At 30.5% G+C, this 17,456-nt stretch overlaps 1 protein-coding gene across 1 annotated transcript; it reads left to right on the top strand.

The window, feature by feature from the left end:
- Positions 1–5,044: 5,044 nt before the first annotated feature.
- Positions 5,045–11,585, top strand: LOC113849253 (serine/threonine-protein kinase BSK3-like). The gene is made up of 11 exons (XM_027479017.1): positions 5,045–5,480; positions 6,143–6,356; positions 6,450–6,670; positions 7,064–7,199; positions 8,328–8,461; positions 8,543–8,648; positions 8,797–8,882; positions 9,446–9,634; positions 9,889–10,041; positions 10,223–10,336; positions 10,971–11,585. Exons 2-11 carry the CDS (start codon positions 6,275–6,277, stop codon positions 11,223–11,225), a joined length of 1,476 nt encoding a protein of 491 aa, XP_027334818.1. The 5' UTR covers positions 5,045–5,480; positions 6,143–6,274; the 3' UTR covers positions 11,226–11,585.
- Positions 11,586–17,456: the final 5,871 nt, after the last annotated feature.

Here is a 17,456-nt window from a genome sequence, read left to right as displayed (position 1 = left end):
AACACCTAACATTTCAAAATTTTCTAATTTTCTTGTTATAACGTATTTTTATCTCATATGTAACGAAGAACTTCTATGTTATCTTGATTGTTGAAAAATAAAAATATAAGTGCAAAGGAATATAATAATAAAAAATTATTGCTTCATACAATTCAACTTCTTTTGATCATCTTAAAAATTATCTTTAAAAGATTATATTTTAACATTAAAAATATTAACCCTTCAAATATTTTTTTAAAAAAATAAAACTTTAAAAAATTATATTTTGACTTCAAATCATATTAACTCGTTGAGTATTTTAAGAAAAAGATAAAGAATAAGATACTACCTAAATTAAAAATATTAATTCAAGAGATAATAATAAGGTTTATTTTTAAAAAAATTAAACTTTTCAAAATTAAAATCAAACTAATAATTTAATAAATACTAATTTCAAGAAAATAATTTTTTTAAGGACTAGTTACTTTTTAAAATTTGTTATTCTGTGATATAACATGCATCATTAGCTATTTAGTCATCACTTAGACAAAGACTATTTAAATTTTTTTTACTAAATGCAATAAAAAAATTATAAAGAATAATTCAAAAATATATATATTTTTAGGAATAAGTTAAGCCTTTTAAAAAAATAATTTCATATAATAATTTGATTTTTGTTATGTTTAAAAATAATTTTTATAATCAAACTTAATATAACACGAATTTCAATCAACAACCACCGTCTTCAATCAACAACCACATTGCCGCCCCAGTCAAACTCAGCCAAAGCAGCCGCGTCAATGTTCAGTTCCCTGCTTGTGCCCACGTGTCTTTTCACATTGTTTTTGCAGTTTTAATTTTTTTATTTTTTAGTAAATTTAATTGTAGTCTTAAAAATATTTATTTACTTTTTTATAATCTTTAAAAGTGATCTATCTAATTATATTATATAAATTATTATTACGAGTTCACATATGAGGTAATATGTTTAAAAATCATTGGCAAATGATAGTAGAAAAATATTTGTCAAAAATTATAAATTTTATAAGAATTAAGACAAAAAAACATGTTTGTAGAATATTAAAATCAAATTTGATTATATTTATACAGAATATAAACATGTTTTACTTGTATTTTAAATTAAAAATTGATATAATATGGGAAGAGTAATTTATAAAAAGTAAAAAATGAATGCATGGCTTACAATTCACTTGAATGAATAATCATGATTCTTCTGCCGTTGAGAAAGTATTGTTAAGGACACTAATAAGTTGTACCCAAAAAATTAATAAATTAAATTTAAAAAATTATACAAATTAAATTATTTTTCTCAAGTTATAAACTACATCAAATAAGTCATTAATCAATCATAATCATAAGAAAAATTAAATCAAACACATTAAAATAAGTACCACATTTGTACAATTTGTGTATTCTACAAGCCTTTATTACATAAACATCAAACATGTCCTTTTCTAGTAGCATCTAACATAGACTCTCTCATTGACATTCTACATGTCCTTTTTTTTAGTGCATCTAACATGTCTCTACTACATTGACATCCAACATGTCCATTTTCAATGCATTCAATGTGCCTTAATCATTATATTTAGTGGTTGCTCTTATGCCCCTTCTTACAAGCATAAAACATAGTTGTCAATGAGAAAACAAACACATGAATCTAATCAACTATATCACCACACAATAGAGTGAAAAAAAAAAATTGTAGTCTAATACAATTTAAAAATTCAAATGAGTGATTAAGTCAAATGAGTGATTAATTAGTTTTGACTTCTTGACGCCTTTCATGCTCTTTGTTTTTTATATTAAATTGACTTTTTATTAATTAAAAATTTAAGTTGTGTTTCATAAATATAATATGATATAAAAATTGGGTAAAAATATAATAAAAAATATATACTCTTATTTTATTTTATGTTTGATGTATAAAAAAAATCAATATATTATGTTATCCTTTTCTACCTATTTTTAACCCAAGTCTTCAAATTATAAATTTTACATTAAAGAGAATGGTATAATAAAGTTATAAGATGAAGTTATTGTATCACATTGTTAAAATATGATATAAAAAATATATTATATTGATTTTTTTATTATGTATACCAAACAAACTCTGAGAAAAGCAAGAAGGGATTAGTTTGGTAGTTAGGATAAGAAAGTAAGATAAGAAAATTTATTATATTTTTGGTGTCGGTTAAATAACATAATATAATTTTATTATGTTGAGTTAACTTGTCTGATTTTTATAATTCAATTTTTTATTTTGAATAGGATAATAGGCTATAAAATAATATAATTTTTTTTTACTATCTTCTTACTCATAGTTCATACCCTTTTAAATATTTTTATAAAAAATAACTTTAATAGTTTTTATAAAAAAAATATTATATGAATATTTTTAATAAAAACATTGAAGATTATATTTTTAAAAAATTATAAAAATATATTACTCATTTTATAAAATATAATTTAAATGTTTTATAATTTTGTGTAGTTTAATTATAATTTAATATCAAAAAAATTAAATTTTAATTATAAAAGTTGAAAATAAAAATTATAATTTAATATCAAAATTTTAATGTTATATATACACAATAGTATTTTTAAAATTTATATATATATATATATAATTTTTATTGAAATGTTAAAAAGTTAAATATTTTTTTAAAAAAACTAGTAATATTAATGAAAGAGAAATTTTATGATTTAAATATAAATATAACTTTAGTTTATATTATTTTTTTATTTATCTCAAATATTAAACAAGATATCATAATATTATCTAATGTACATAATACATAGGATATGCTAAACCAAATATATTTCATTACCATTTTTTCTCTTAAGTTCCTTTTCACCCATTTCTTTCCCTCCCTTTTTACATTAACAAAACTTAGGTGGGATCCCACTTAACATAATAAGAAATTTGATAAAAAGCATAAGCAAAATTTGTAAAAAAAATCCAACAAAATAACCTTTGTCCAATCTAAATAAACACTCACATTAGAACCAATCACTTGCTTATTAAGCACGCCAAATTTAAAAAGTGTAAATATTTATATAATTAATAATAAATATTTTATTATATTAAATAGGACTAAGTTAAAAGATATAATTTTTTTAAATTGAAGAAACATTGTTGAAAATTGTAGGATTCAAATTACAATCAAGCTAAAAAGATTAAATACTTATTGTGGAAAAAGTAACATAGTCTAATGAGAAAAAGCTAACAACACCTAATTCATTTAAAATAACTCTAAAAAATATTTTTATTTTAAAAACATACTTACATTTAATATTAAATTAGATAATAAATAGCAAATTTAGTTAGTGGGCATGAATTTGACTAAGCAGTTCTACAGCGTGTCAATTAAATTGCTTAATAGGATTGTATAACTCACTAAATAAGATTCGGAACATCTCAACAAGCACTATAAGTAGCCCAATCCAGCGTGATCCACTTACATTATGATCATCAATGTAACATAATATCAAATAATGCAATATGTAATTTAAATAATTATTTATATAATTGACATATAATAATTTTATAATAATTAATTAATGATAATCCACAATTTAACACCTTGTTACTACTCTTAAGAGTAACTTCACTACTTCACTCAATGTTATGTAGTTTTAGTTGTTTTTGCTGGTAGCTTGAGTTGTGTTGGTGTTTTAGTATATTTTTTAAAAATATATTTTTACATTATCAATTAAAATTTATTAAAAATTACAAAAATGAAAAAAAAAATCCATATATATATAAAAACATGACAACTGTAATAGGAAAGTTGGAATTGTTAAGAGTACAATATTAGAATGAATTGAGCATGAGAAATAATGTTGGACTTGTTAAACGCATAATCATTTTGTGTTTACCCTAAAGCAAGACAGATTTCTACACTAAACATCATTATGTGCAATGGATACCTTTAACTACAGAAGCCACAAATCTCAATGTGTTTGGGTTCTTATTTCTCAGTCAACTTTGGAAGAGGATCCACATCATGGAAAACCATTAATGTTTTTCTTCATAAAGTTTATGCATTCAGAAACAATGAATAGTTTAGTACTTTAATTGATTTCTTTGACCCATTTTAATAATCATTAATTATAATGAGTCAAAGATCATAATGCATTTTTAATTTCTTTGACTGAATATATTTTTATTTATTTTAATTTTTAGTAAGGTCATACACATTGTTAAGTTTTATAATAAATCATAATTTCAATGCACTAAATTAAATTAAGAATAAACATATCATTATTTATTTATTTTAAATACATTTGTTTCAAAAGTATTATTTTACATTGTCAAATAAATTTTTTTCCATTAAACTCGATTTACTTCAACAATTTGGGAAATTTATTCCTCTTTTCATATGGTATTTAGAATTATAGATGTTTTTCTTTAGTTATTTATTGGAGCGTAGACACATTGATTGGTTGCTATCCTATGCAAGTATTTGACTCAATAAGCCTAGCCATACCATATAATTTCTCTTTAAATCCTCCAAAACATTTGGCGGTGGCGTATATATATATATATATATATATATATATATATATATATATATATGACTCAGTTTTAAAGATTTAAAATTTTCAAAAATAAAAAAAAATTACAGCTCAAATTAGTACATTCAATTTCTATTGCCTGTTATAAATTCTTTGATCATAACTGTATCTGTATGCAATTTTCACTCTCGAGGATCTTAATTTCAATTCCTAAAATTACCAAGAAAAATTCATCTGTAGTCATAACTAAAGAATTACACACACACACATATAAAGGAGTTTTGACGACAAAAATTAAAACTTAAAACATTGAAAACGATAAAATAAAATAAATTCCATAAGCGAATGTGTTGTGCCAACAAATTTTCTTAATAAAAAAATGTTTAAAAAACATGGAGATTCCAGATCTTTGAATACATATACTCATGACACACACTCATGACATGTCGGTAATAATTGATTTATTTATATTTTATTAATTAAAAACGAAAGGGCTAAAAAATAAAATGTCAGAAAAACAAAGGCTTTGGTTCTATAATTCATCACCATCTTCTTATTCTTCTACTTCTCACACAGATCTTCAGTTCAGCTTTGAGTTTCTCACCCAACACCTTTTTTTTTTCTCCTCCCTTGTTGGTTTTGTTCATAAAAATCTGTTTTTTAAAATTTTGGGTTATAATGTTTAACTTGATCTGTTGAAACTGAGAGGGGTGATTTTGTAAAACTACGATTTTCTGAGGAGAAAAAATTAGTGGGGTTTGGTTAGATCGAGGAAAAGACTCAAACTTTGCAGATTGCAAACGAGGTTCTTGGGGCGAAAATGTGGATCTAGTAAAAGTTGTTGATTTGATCGAGAAAAGAAAAAAAAATAGAAGGAAAAAGAGATACATTTTTTTTTTCAGTTCCAGGTGGTTCCACTTTTTCCTCTGCCATTGAAGAAGGTTAAAAGAAGTTTAAAGGTGAAGTAGCTTTTTGAGTATGTTGGAAAAGTTGGTGCTTTTAACTCAGCATTTTAGTTTGAGAAAAATGAAGACTTGAGTGTAACTGAGTTGACTCTGAAACCAAAAAGAAAAAAGAGATAGATGTTAAGATTTTAGCATATGCGTGTTTGCGTTTTGCTTTTACTCGTTTGGAGAAATGCAGTTACATTTTAATGTCTAATGTTCTTTAGCTATAAATGCTAAGATGCTAGTAGTTAGATTGTCATAAGTAAAGAGCATCTTAATTGGGGTTGTTGCTGTCCTTAGTTGTGATTGTGAGAACATGAAATCACCAACCAGAAAGGTTCTTACATTCCACCTTGCTTTGAGGTTGGTTGTGTTTTTATTGATTGTTCATTATTCTCAGCTATTTATTCCTTCCAAAGAGTTCCTGATGCTAGTGACACCTGAAAATTAAGTACAGAATCTACAAATTATTGTTTTAATTGTTTGGTTGTTGTTGATACTTGAAGACCATGTTGACTCAATTCGTGTTTAGATATTTTTTTTTCTTTCTATTGTTTTACTCTTCTACCTTCACTTAAATAAAGCTTTTGAAGTGATTCACAAACATTTGTCGTTGTTTTGGTAAGCTTTGGTATCCAATCAATAAAGCCTAATATGAAGGTGGTTTGTGGCAGTGCATAGGGTTGATAAGTCCGCGTGGAGCTGAGTGGAGTATTGGTTGTTAATTTCAAATATATTCAGGAAAGGCACATCAGTGAAAGTGGAAGAGGTTTTCATTACTTCGAATTTGATTTTAGGCTACCAAAATGGGTATTCAGTGCTCCAGACTCATCCCATGTTGTGTGGATTCACAAGTTAAGGCATCTGTTATTGAAACTCCAGATGCCGGTGGGTAAAGTCATACTCTAGTGTCGTATGTAGTTCCGAACGCTAAAGAAATATGATACATGGTTGTTTTAAATTTTTTTTTTTTTTTTCCAGAAAATGAGGATAGAAGTGAGGTCAGTAACTGGCCCACGTTCCGTGAATTTACACTTGAGCAACTTAAGAATGCAACATCTGGTTTTGCTGTTGAGAATATTGTATCTGAACATGGAGAGAAAGCTCCAAATGTTGTTTATAAGGGGAAGCTGGAGAATCAAATGAGGATTGCTGTTAAGCGGTTTAATAGGAATGCCTGGCCTGATTCTCGGCAGTTTTTGGTAAATGTCTCCCTCACTCCTCCCCGAATGGCTTCTTCAACCATGCTCTTAACTCTTGGTTCTCATTTTCATGACCTTGCATTGCACAAACATGTTATCTATGTACTTTGCATTTCACAAACACATGGTATGATAAATTTTTCTAATGGTAATCAGCTATTCTATGTATTCTTCCCATGTTGTCTGGTTCATTTGCATTTTGGTAACATGCAAGTATGTCTAGTGCTTTACATTGTATCTGTGCGTATTTTCTTTTAATGGGATGATAATAGTATAGAATGTTAGGTTTCATTATTTCTTTGAAGCTAATAGCGCACCTGGTTATGCTGGTACTCTTCCTATTGCTCTTTCTTTTCTCTTTCAATTAATCAAAACGGATTTTCATACCTGTAGGAGGAAGCAAGATCAGTTGGTCAGCTTCGTAATCAAAGATTGGCAAATTTGCTTGGTTGCTGTTGTGAAGGAGATGAGAGGTTGCTTGTGGCAGAATATATGCCCAATGAAACACTTGCAAAGCACCTTTTCCATTGTAAGAGATCCTTTCATGCATGTGTTTTGGTGCTCTTTCCTTTGCTGTGGAGTGTAACACTGAATACTATGCTTTGTTGGTGCAACATATGTGATTAGTTCCTAAGCCACCAAATTTCAAAGTTTCATGTCATTGTCCATTTTTCTGTATATGTTTGCTGATTATAATCTATGCTTGGACAATCTCAATACATTAGAAAGGATGCTAGTATGTGGCTAACTTTTATGTGATATTTTTTTTTTTTTTTTCCCTGTAGAAATTGCTTTTTTTAGAACAACTACATATTTTTAATTAGGGTGCATGTATTTTTCCCTCTAAGAGAAGGAATGAAGTATAAATAGATTGAAAGGTATCAGATTTTAGTTATAGTGCGTTTGAATTTTGATTTAGATTTTAAAGGACTGTTGCTTTTATAAGTATTTAAAGTGGACTGGGCCTAACTCACACCTTGAGGCTAGCTTAGTGGAGGAGAATTCCCCAAGTTTGTGAGTATCCTAGCCATATTCTTAGTAAATGTGGGATATCATAACACAACACACCTCATTCACACCCAGGACTAGATATCTTGAGTGTGAAATTTGTAGGACTAGATATCTAGTCCCAACATAAGACTGCATAAGGTATACCATGTTAAAAATGGGTTGACCCAACACATTTACAAAAGTTAACTCAAAGGAGGAGGATTCCCAAATTTTGTAGGGGGTATTATGCCCATATTTCTAACTTATTTACAAATTGTTGGGATACTGTTACAGAAAACATTGTTTAACGTGTCATATTACATGTAAAATGAGTATTGATCTCCATAAGAACTTCTATGTAAATATGGTTTATTGGGAAGTGTGAAAATTGATTTTGGATGGTGTAAGCAACATCTTATTCATTACTGATTTTGAACCCCAGAATCAGTCTTCAGATTGTTACCCAAACATTGATTCTGAGTCCTTCAAAATCTGCACAAAACATTATAAGATAAATCTTTTTGCATTTCACGATGTTTGCTCTGTCTCTTCCAATGTCCTGTTTTCTTTGCTATACTGTCATGATTGTGTTGTTGAAGTGTTGCTTTATATGTCAGACCCTTGAGTTTGTATGGTGTGAAATAATGTAGTCATGTGTTTAAATCAGGGGAAACACAACCTATGAAATGGGCAATGCGACTAAGAGTTGTTCTACATCTTGCACAAGCTCTAGAGTACTGCACAAGTAAAGGGCGCGCTCTCTATCATGACCTTAATGCATATAGAGTTCTTTTTGATGAGGTAAGTTTTTGTGTATCCCCCCTTCTTTTATACACATCTGAATAATTTAGGTTAATAAAAATACATGTTAGAATTTTGCAGGATGGTAATCCTAGGCTTTCTAGTTTTGGTCTTATGAAAAATAGCAGGGATGGGAAAAGTTATAGCACAAATTTGGCATTTACCCCTCCAGAGTATCTCAGAACTGGTATGCCATTTGTTCATTTTGTCCTTCTTGCGTATGTTCCACGTTGACTAATATTCAATAAATCTGCATTGCATTTTAAAATTCACAATTGTTTTTATTTTATTAGAGTTGAATGACATACAATTTCTTATATCTCTTTATTTTGTAGGGAGAGTAACACCAGAAAGTGTAATATATAGCTTTGGCACACTTTTGCTTGACCTTCTCAGTGGGAAGCATATACCCCCAAGTCATGTAAGTGATTCTTATCTAAGGGTAAAGAATATGGGTGCAGGTTAACTAAGTCAACGTGGTCATCAGGTTGATTTGGATGGTTTATGATTTTAGTCTGGGTCCTAAAAGTTCCAAACAAATCTAATTGGTTTGTTTGGTCAACTCCAAATTTCGAACCAGACCATAAAATAATCTTTTCTTTTTTCCTCGCATAACAAATGTGTCAATACTTTACCATGCAAGGAATCAAAAGCAAATGAAAGGGAAGGAAATAGTATGGAAACTTAACTAATTTCTTTTTTGTTTGGATGCTAAAATCGTTGAAATTCATCCAAATTAGGAACCTTTAAAATGCTTATAAAAATAAATGAAGGAGGGTTCTGGGTTTTAAATGACTATCCCCAATTTTCCTTCCCTTGTTTGAAATTTCCCAAATAAGAATGAAGTTTACTCAAGTCAAAACCATACCCTCTCTGCATTTCTCCTCCCACATCCTCCATCCAAAACATACACTTAACAGCTAAATATATATTACTATATTTCATGTAAACTTGCATATCTAATTATTAGAAGATCTGGTGCAGGCCCTTGATGTAATTCGTGGCAGAAATCTTCAGATGCTGACAGATTCTTGTTTGGAAGGACAGTTTTCTGATGATGATGGAACTGAGTTGGTACGCTTGGCATCTCGATGTTTACAGTATGAACCTAGAGAACGCCCTAATCCAAAATCATTGGTGGCTGCTTTGGCTTCTCTTCAGAAGGAAACAGAGGTTGGTTTAATATTATTATGTAACAGTTAGGCATCACTTACTAGTAGTAACTATCAAATATCCTGTTTTAAATCTTGACTGCTAGGCTCTCTTTCGTAGTCAAGCATGTCCTCTATTAGGTTTACGTACTTATTTTCTATATTCACTCTTTCATATCTTCACACAATATGCATGACATACATGATGACAACAGTGTGGTTAATCAGTTTTTGAAGTTCAATTACCAAAATTTGTTGATTCTCTCTTCTTTCTAGGTTCCTTCACATGTCTTGATGGGCATCCCACATAGTGCTACTTTTGCTTCATTATCTCCTCTTGGTGAAGCATGCACAAGAAAGGATTTGACTGCCATACATGAAGTTTTAGAAAATATTGGCTATAAAGATGATGAAGGAGTTGCAAATGAGGTTCACTATCTAAATTGTATTTTAATAAATTGTGGGCATTTAATTTTTCTTGCAAAATCTAGATTATTTATTATTGTATTGTATATCTTGGTTATCTTTTTCTGCAAACCAAGAAATAATAATGTTATTTTTTTAATGATGCTAACTTGTGTATTCTTTTTACTTTTTTCTGACATTGCAGTTATCATTCCAGATGTGGACTGATCAAATGCAGGAAACATTAAATTGTAAGAAAAAGGGGGATGTTGCTTTCCGGCAGAAAGATTTTAGACTAGCGATTGAGTGCTACTCACAGGTAGATTTCTTATGTTATAAGTTGGACTAGTCTAAATTTTAGACTTGCTATTTTTTATAGTCTAAAATCTGCTGATTTGTTAAATCCAGTTGCATGTCGCAAAATAGATCTCTTGTTAGTATTTAAAATAAAAATGAATCTGGTATTGACTGGCGGTGTTTGTAAGAGCTCATGGACAACTTACGAAAATAACTTGTTAGTACCAGAAACCTTTATCTTATTTTTAATAAATTTCTTGTGTAACTTACCATAATAAACTCTTTTTTTTTTTAATAAGTTTCATGGTCAAATTTATGTTTAAGCCCTCGTGTAAAAAAATTATTGAATAAGTGTTTAATTGAGTTGTGTATCCAAACTCAGTCTAGATCCTTCAGACCTGATTGATGTGATGTTTTCATAATTATGAATAGTGTTTCAGATTTATTACTAGGGATTTCATCAATATCTTTCTGTTGTTGATAAAGTACAAGTCAAGATAAAATAATTGTACACTATGATTTGAATCTGATTCAAGTCTATGGATAAATCATTTTTATAGTCCTGCTGGATCCATCCTATTTAGCTGCTCTGTTTGACATTTGATTACGCCTTGAATGTTAGTTTAGTTAATAAGAGTTCACTGATTTGGTTGCAGTTCATTGATGCTGGAACAATGGTTTCTCCAACAGTCTATGCCCGGCGCAGTTTGTGTTATCTCATAAGCGACATGCCTCAGGAAGCACTGAACGATGCAATGCAGGCACAAGTGGTTTCCCCCGTGTGGCACATTGCATCTTATCTTCAATCTGTTGCCCTTGGAGGACTTGGGATGGAGAATGAAGCCCAAGCAGCTCTTAAAGAGGGCACAACACTGGAATCTAAGCGAAATGCGACTACCAAACAAAAGTGAAAACTTTGTACAGGGACAATTTCTTGCTGATTCTGTTCTACTTGATGTCTACCCTCACAACATTGATTAGAAAGTTCATCTTGGATGCTGATAGATCCATCATCTCAGAAAAGTGGCATGTGTTTTGAAGATTTCTTGAAGAAACAATGATTGGAAAAGTGTTTGTAACACCCCTTCCCCCTTTTTATTGGGTTGGTTAGGATGTTCATTTAGTTTTATGATTTGATTGATTGAGCATGAATCCAAACTTCAGCAAATTTTTCTTTTTTCATTTATAAAGGTAAAATATGTTAAGAGTGAAAAGCTGTTGTTGTCAGCTGTGTACTTTGTGTTGAGTGCTAAGCAAGATTTGCTTTTTATCAGGTGTAAATCATTGGGGTTTAGGATGCCAAATAGTGTTCATTTCCTACTGCCGTGACCCTAAGTGTTGTGAACTGTGATAATAGTAACAATCCTGATTTTTTCACATATTAACTTTTACATCTACCTTTCGAATTTTTTTCAAAATATTACAAAAAAATAAAATAAAATACAGAAATGGACTCATTGCACATTTAATTACCAATGTAGATTTTTTTACAATCTAAGTTAGAATTTGGTCTCTAAGGAGCTGAATTTTGACTTGCAAGAGCCCCTTTTTTTTATATTAATATTTAATTTTAAAATTTAAAATAAAAATTAAATAACAATAATAATTATTTTTAAAAGTTAATTAAAATATTTAAATAATAAGTAATTTATTTTAGATAGTAATGTTAATGTTTAAATTATTTATACTTAAAGAATAATAATTATATTTTTAAAAATTAAATAAATATCTTAAATATTATTCTGTTTATTTATTTATTTAAATATGTAATTTTGAGTTACTTAAATTATTTTTTTTAAAAATTACATTGTTTAATACCTTAAATCCTAAACCTTTAATATTATAATTTTGAATAAAATTTATTTTAGAATAAAAAATTTATTTTTAAAAAGTAAATAAAAATATTAAATTATAAGTTAATTATTTATACTTGAGATAATTTTTTTAAAATTAATGTTTTAATATTACTAAGGTAACATTGATGAAGATAAAGTGTATAAATAAAAATGATAACAAATTCATAACAACATTAATAAGTAACTATTTCCGTAATGGTGGCCAGTTCCACAACGATAGTGACATCTGTGATGTGGTGGGTTTCGTCGTTGTGGTTGTTGCTATGAAATTTTAGGATGAACTTGTGGAGAATTTAGATCATCATAAAGGTCTAATTCTTGGAATGTAATTGATGAATTACCGGGTTCATTAGTAAAATCTGGTTGGTAAAGAGACTGCATATAAGTTTGTGCTGAAATGGAGTTGTAAAATCAACTCCAAATAAGTTTGTAAAAATTTTTTTCGATATTGTTACAAACGAATGTCTCGTATTAATTATGTTTACTTTTGGCGTGATGTTCGGAGGAATTGATGTAGTTTTATGATACGACGGTGTGAAAGTCGTACCGATTTCAAATGCGTTGGTAGTCCTTAGTTGTTGGTGGCTCCTCATTGGATCTTGTAGTAGTGGTGGCACAGATAAGAAATAGATGGAATTGGCAATGCACCATTCAATGTATTCTTGTATGTGACACAATGGATCTTGCATTGGATGACCTGTTATTGTTAGCTCATGTTTATTGTTTCATATGTCGATCCATTGAGCATGTCTTGTAACTCAATTTTCATTTTGTCTTCCTCTTATGTCAATTTTGTGGAGGTCATTCAAATTATTCAGTGGAGAAGGAACTTCTTAGAAGAGACGAAACTGTAATTTGACTCTATCTGTTTGGTGTATTCAACAATTGCAAAATAAAGGATAGTGATACATGAAGTCCACAGTTGGATCTCTCTATATACTTCCATGGTATTGATATTTGCAAGTCTTGATATGATGCTCATAAAAACTACAAATAAATTTAACTTTGTTATTTAAGATGATGTGTAAAAGATAAGAACATAAGTATGAATTCAAGATATTTTTTTTAAGGGTTACTTGATTAGCTTAAATGTGATCAAACATTGATCTGTATCCCACAACATCATTGTGAGGTTTATTTTGAAAGTTTAGTACTCTACTCCCGCTCCATCTGCACATGAGAGGGTATGTTGGTGGATTACTAGAAATTAAAACAATATATGACATGCGATACCATACCCAGGACATTAACAGTGATGAGCAATCACCCATTATTTTGCTCCAAACAATCGTGGCTCTGCACATTTCGCTGTGCAACATAGCTAAACAAGCAAAACTCCAAGTATATCATCTTATTCTTCTAAGATTAGTTAATAAAGCTAAATACATAAGATGTACTTTGTTGCCTGTTTTGTTAAGCATCAAAACACCTCCAATTAAACCTAGTATATAAGCCTTACAATGGGCGTGAACTTCTTCTTCAGATGATTTTTCTGGTAATGGTAACATGTTGTCTCTTAGCCACTTCAGTTTTAACATAGAGCCAATAAGTGTTTCTCCCTTGACTGACACGATACCGAGTTATGTGTTACACATTTGCTCTCGGTCAAACATTGTTGGAGCAATGACTGGTAATCCATCAACTCTTAGCCCCATTTGAAGTGCAACATCCTCTAAGGTTATGATGCACTCCCCTGTTGGAAAATGAAATGTGTGAGTTTCAGGTCTTTACCTCTCGACCAAAGCTGTTATCAATGTATGATCCACTTTAAGATGCCTTAACTTTACTACCTCAGCAAAACTAAGTTGTTCAAGTATAGGAACAATTAGAGGATTAGGTTCTGACATTGAATGACAGAAAGATGAAATCATATTCTCAGTTTCCTGCAGTCATTAACAAATTAGTAACATGATATGTAGATATTGAAAATCATATTTAATAAATAATGGTAATGTGTAAAACTTACCGTTCTTCCAATGAAGGCAGACCTATATTAGTTTTGCTTTCACAACAATATTTTTAGTAATGAGATTGAAGAACTTTTGAAAGATAGAGAGAAACGCAGAACAAAGATGGATGTAAGTTCGAATGAAAACATATAGTCTTAGATAAACATATTTATAGATAAACTTTGGTACGAGAGAGTAGCATTAGATTCCTAAAAAGTCACTATGTCTTGGTGTATGTGAATGTCAAATGGTGTCATGGAGAGATCACAATCACTTGTAAGACATGAATGACAGAAGAGTGAGTCATTACTTGGGAGGAGAGAAAGCTTGTTCAAATGGTGTCATGGAGATGTCACCATTACTCGTAAGACGTGAATGACAGAAAAGTGAGTCATTACTTGGGAGGAGAGAAAACTTTTTCAAATAGTATCATGGAGAGGTCACCATCACTCGTAAAACGTGGTGAAGATTTGAATGAAAGGGAATCCAATGCTACCATTATAAATAGCTATATTCGTGTTCATTTTCTTCAATAAACCTTCTAAGCTTGTTCATTGTTCTTGTGAACATTCTCCTTCTAAGCTTTTCATCATTCACTTGCTTCAATCTAAAAATATCTTCAATCTATGTCATTATTCACTTTGATAGTGCCATTAACCAATGTCCTAGTGAAGGAGTCACATTTACCTCACCATCAGTCAAATTGGTACATATAAAGAGAGGAGTGACTCTATAACAACTGAAAAAAGTCATCTACACAAAACTATATCGAGACGAAAATAAAAGGGTGATAATCATACATTTTTGCTACTCAATTAGACTTGTCTCGGGGGTTAGCAACTATACATGTGTTGAGTTTAACGATAATAAAGACGTTAAGGCATTCTTCAACATCCACGATTCAAATCAACTTCAATAAGGTATAGAATTATATGTTACATTTGCTATAAACGTAACCCAGGTACCACAACTTTCACCTTCACCTTCACCTTACTAAACTTACGAAACCATTAATCTATCTTTTCCAACATATGATATGAATTTTGACCTTCAGTCCTACACACAACTTTTAACTAGTCCATTCATGGACCTCAATGAAATACCCTCCTAGCGATTTGAGCAAAATCAGCCTCTTTAAGAAACTCCCATTGAAGAACATGCTATTGTGGGTTTTTCAACAGAAGTCTTTCATCCTTTTAGCGATGGCGAAGATGAAATCTTGTCACAACAGTAAAATGATGAAGAAGACTCTCTCCCACTTCCAAATATTCCACTATCACAACCATTAGTATTATACAACCCACCTCCATATTTTCTATACTTCCTCAGTCAAGTGGATGAACATGACTCTGAATTTGGGCATGTCCTTGATCGTGAAATGGTAGTGTATCCGCCTGGAACACTATTTATTGGCCAGCGCTTCCTGACAAAAGAACAAGCCCAAGACGCCATAAACAAATTTCACATTATGAATCACTGCACTTACAAGGTGAAGATGTCAAATACAACTAGGCTTGTTGTGGAATGCGTTCACAACGACTGTGACTAGAGATGTCGAGCTATATTGCCCACCAGAGAGCAATACTGGGAAACAATGAAGCTTGAAGGGTGCCACACATGTGTTTTTCCACTAATTTCACAGGATCATAACAAGTTGAGATCACAAATGATTTCTCAAATCATTCGTGAAATTATTGAGGCTGATCCATTCATACCCATCGCAACCATCATAGCTCACATAAAGTCTACGATGGGTTACACAATCAGCTACAGAAAGGGATGACTGAGGAAACAACATGCCATTGAAAATATATTTTGAAATTGGGAGGAGTCATATCACAAGTTACTTAGTATGTTGTAAGCAATGCAACTATATGTGCTAGACTTCATCTAGAAATTGAGTACACAACCGACATACGAGGGTGGCTTGTTGGATGAGGGGAATGTGTTCTTCAAGAGGTTGTTTTAGACTTTCAAGCCATGCATTGATGGTTTTGTCTTTTGCAAACCAAATGTTCAAGTAGATGGAATATTTTTATACGGCAAATACAAATGGACTTTATTGGTGGCAGTCGTGCAAGACAGCCGCAACAACATAATTTTCATTGCTTTTGCTGTAGTTGAAGGTGAAACTAGCGATGCATTGTTCTTTTTTTTTTTTGAAACTTAAGGAGGTATGTAACCCCGCAAGAGGGGTTGTGCCTCATTTCAAATCGTCACGAAGTCATAAAAAGTGCATACTCCAGAAATGGAAGTGGTTGGACAGAAAACAATTATGTCTATGTCGATTGCATTAGACACATTACACAAAACTTCATGCGACGATTCAAAAACGTTGCACTTAAGAAAGATGTCATCAATATGGGTAGTTTTAATTTTTTACGTACTCTATATTATCATTAATATTTTATACACTTGTTTAACTAGTTATATTAATTAAATTTGTAACCTTTTTTCTAGCATATTGGATGACTGAACCAAAATTCTTTTACTATTACAATATAGTAAAAGATTATAATCTTGAAGCTACACAATAGTTAGACAACATCTCAAGAAAAAAATGGACACTAGCATGGGACAACGGGTGACGTTAGGGACACATGACAACAAACCTAGCGGAGTCAATCAATTCGGTCTTGAAGAAAACTAAAAATTTGTCAATTTGCTCAATGGTCATGGCGACATACACCCACTACAACAAGTTCTTCATTGAGAGAGGCAGGGAGTAGATGCAATGATTAATGTTAGACATGTGTACTCGGAGGTTACAATTAAAGCAATTCAAGATGTACAGTCAAAAGCAAACACTCATACAGTCATCACCTTTGATAGAACAAGCACTAGATTTTTAGTCAAAGAAACGCAACATCCGAGACAAGTTTGACCCATAGGGAGATTTACAGTAAGGTTAGATGAAATGTGGTGTGATTGTGGCAAGTTCCAAAAAGTTCACATTCCATGCTTGCATGTATTTGCTTCATGCGTACACGTACACCACAACTTTGACATCTACATATTTTCCGTATATACCTTACAACAAGTTTATAAGGTATACGAAGGTCAGTTTGGAGAACTCAGACACAAAATCTATTGGCTAACTTACACGAGTTCAACTTTGTGTCCAAATTCAGACCTAAAAAGAACTTCAAAAGGTCGACTCAAGTCCAGCAGGATAAGAACAAAGATAGACATTAGAGAGCAACAAAATCGTGAAATTTTTTTTTTTCTATTATCACACCTTATGTTACACAAGGAAGATATGTCCAAATATTAGTAATGTATCTAGTCCCCGTCAATGATTTCTTTTGTTGTAATAAGTTATAAAGAAAAAAAAAAT

This window comes from Abrus precatorius, unplaced genomic scaffold (assembly GCF_003935025.1).
Source record: "Abrus precatorius isolate BTA unplaced genomic scaffold, Abrus_2018 Scaffold9, whole genome shotgun sequence".
NCBI lineage: Eukaryota > Viridiplantae > Streptophyta > Magnoliopsida > Fabales > Fabaceae > Abrus > Abrus precatorius.
Note: the sequence above shows the minus strand (reverse complement) of the source record. Positions and strands in the feature narration are given on the sequence as shown.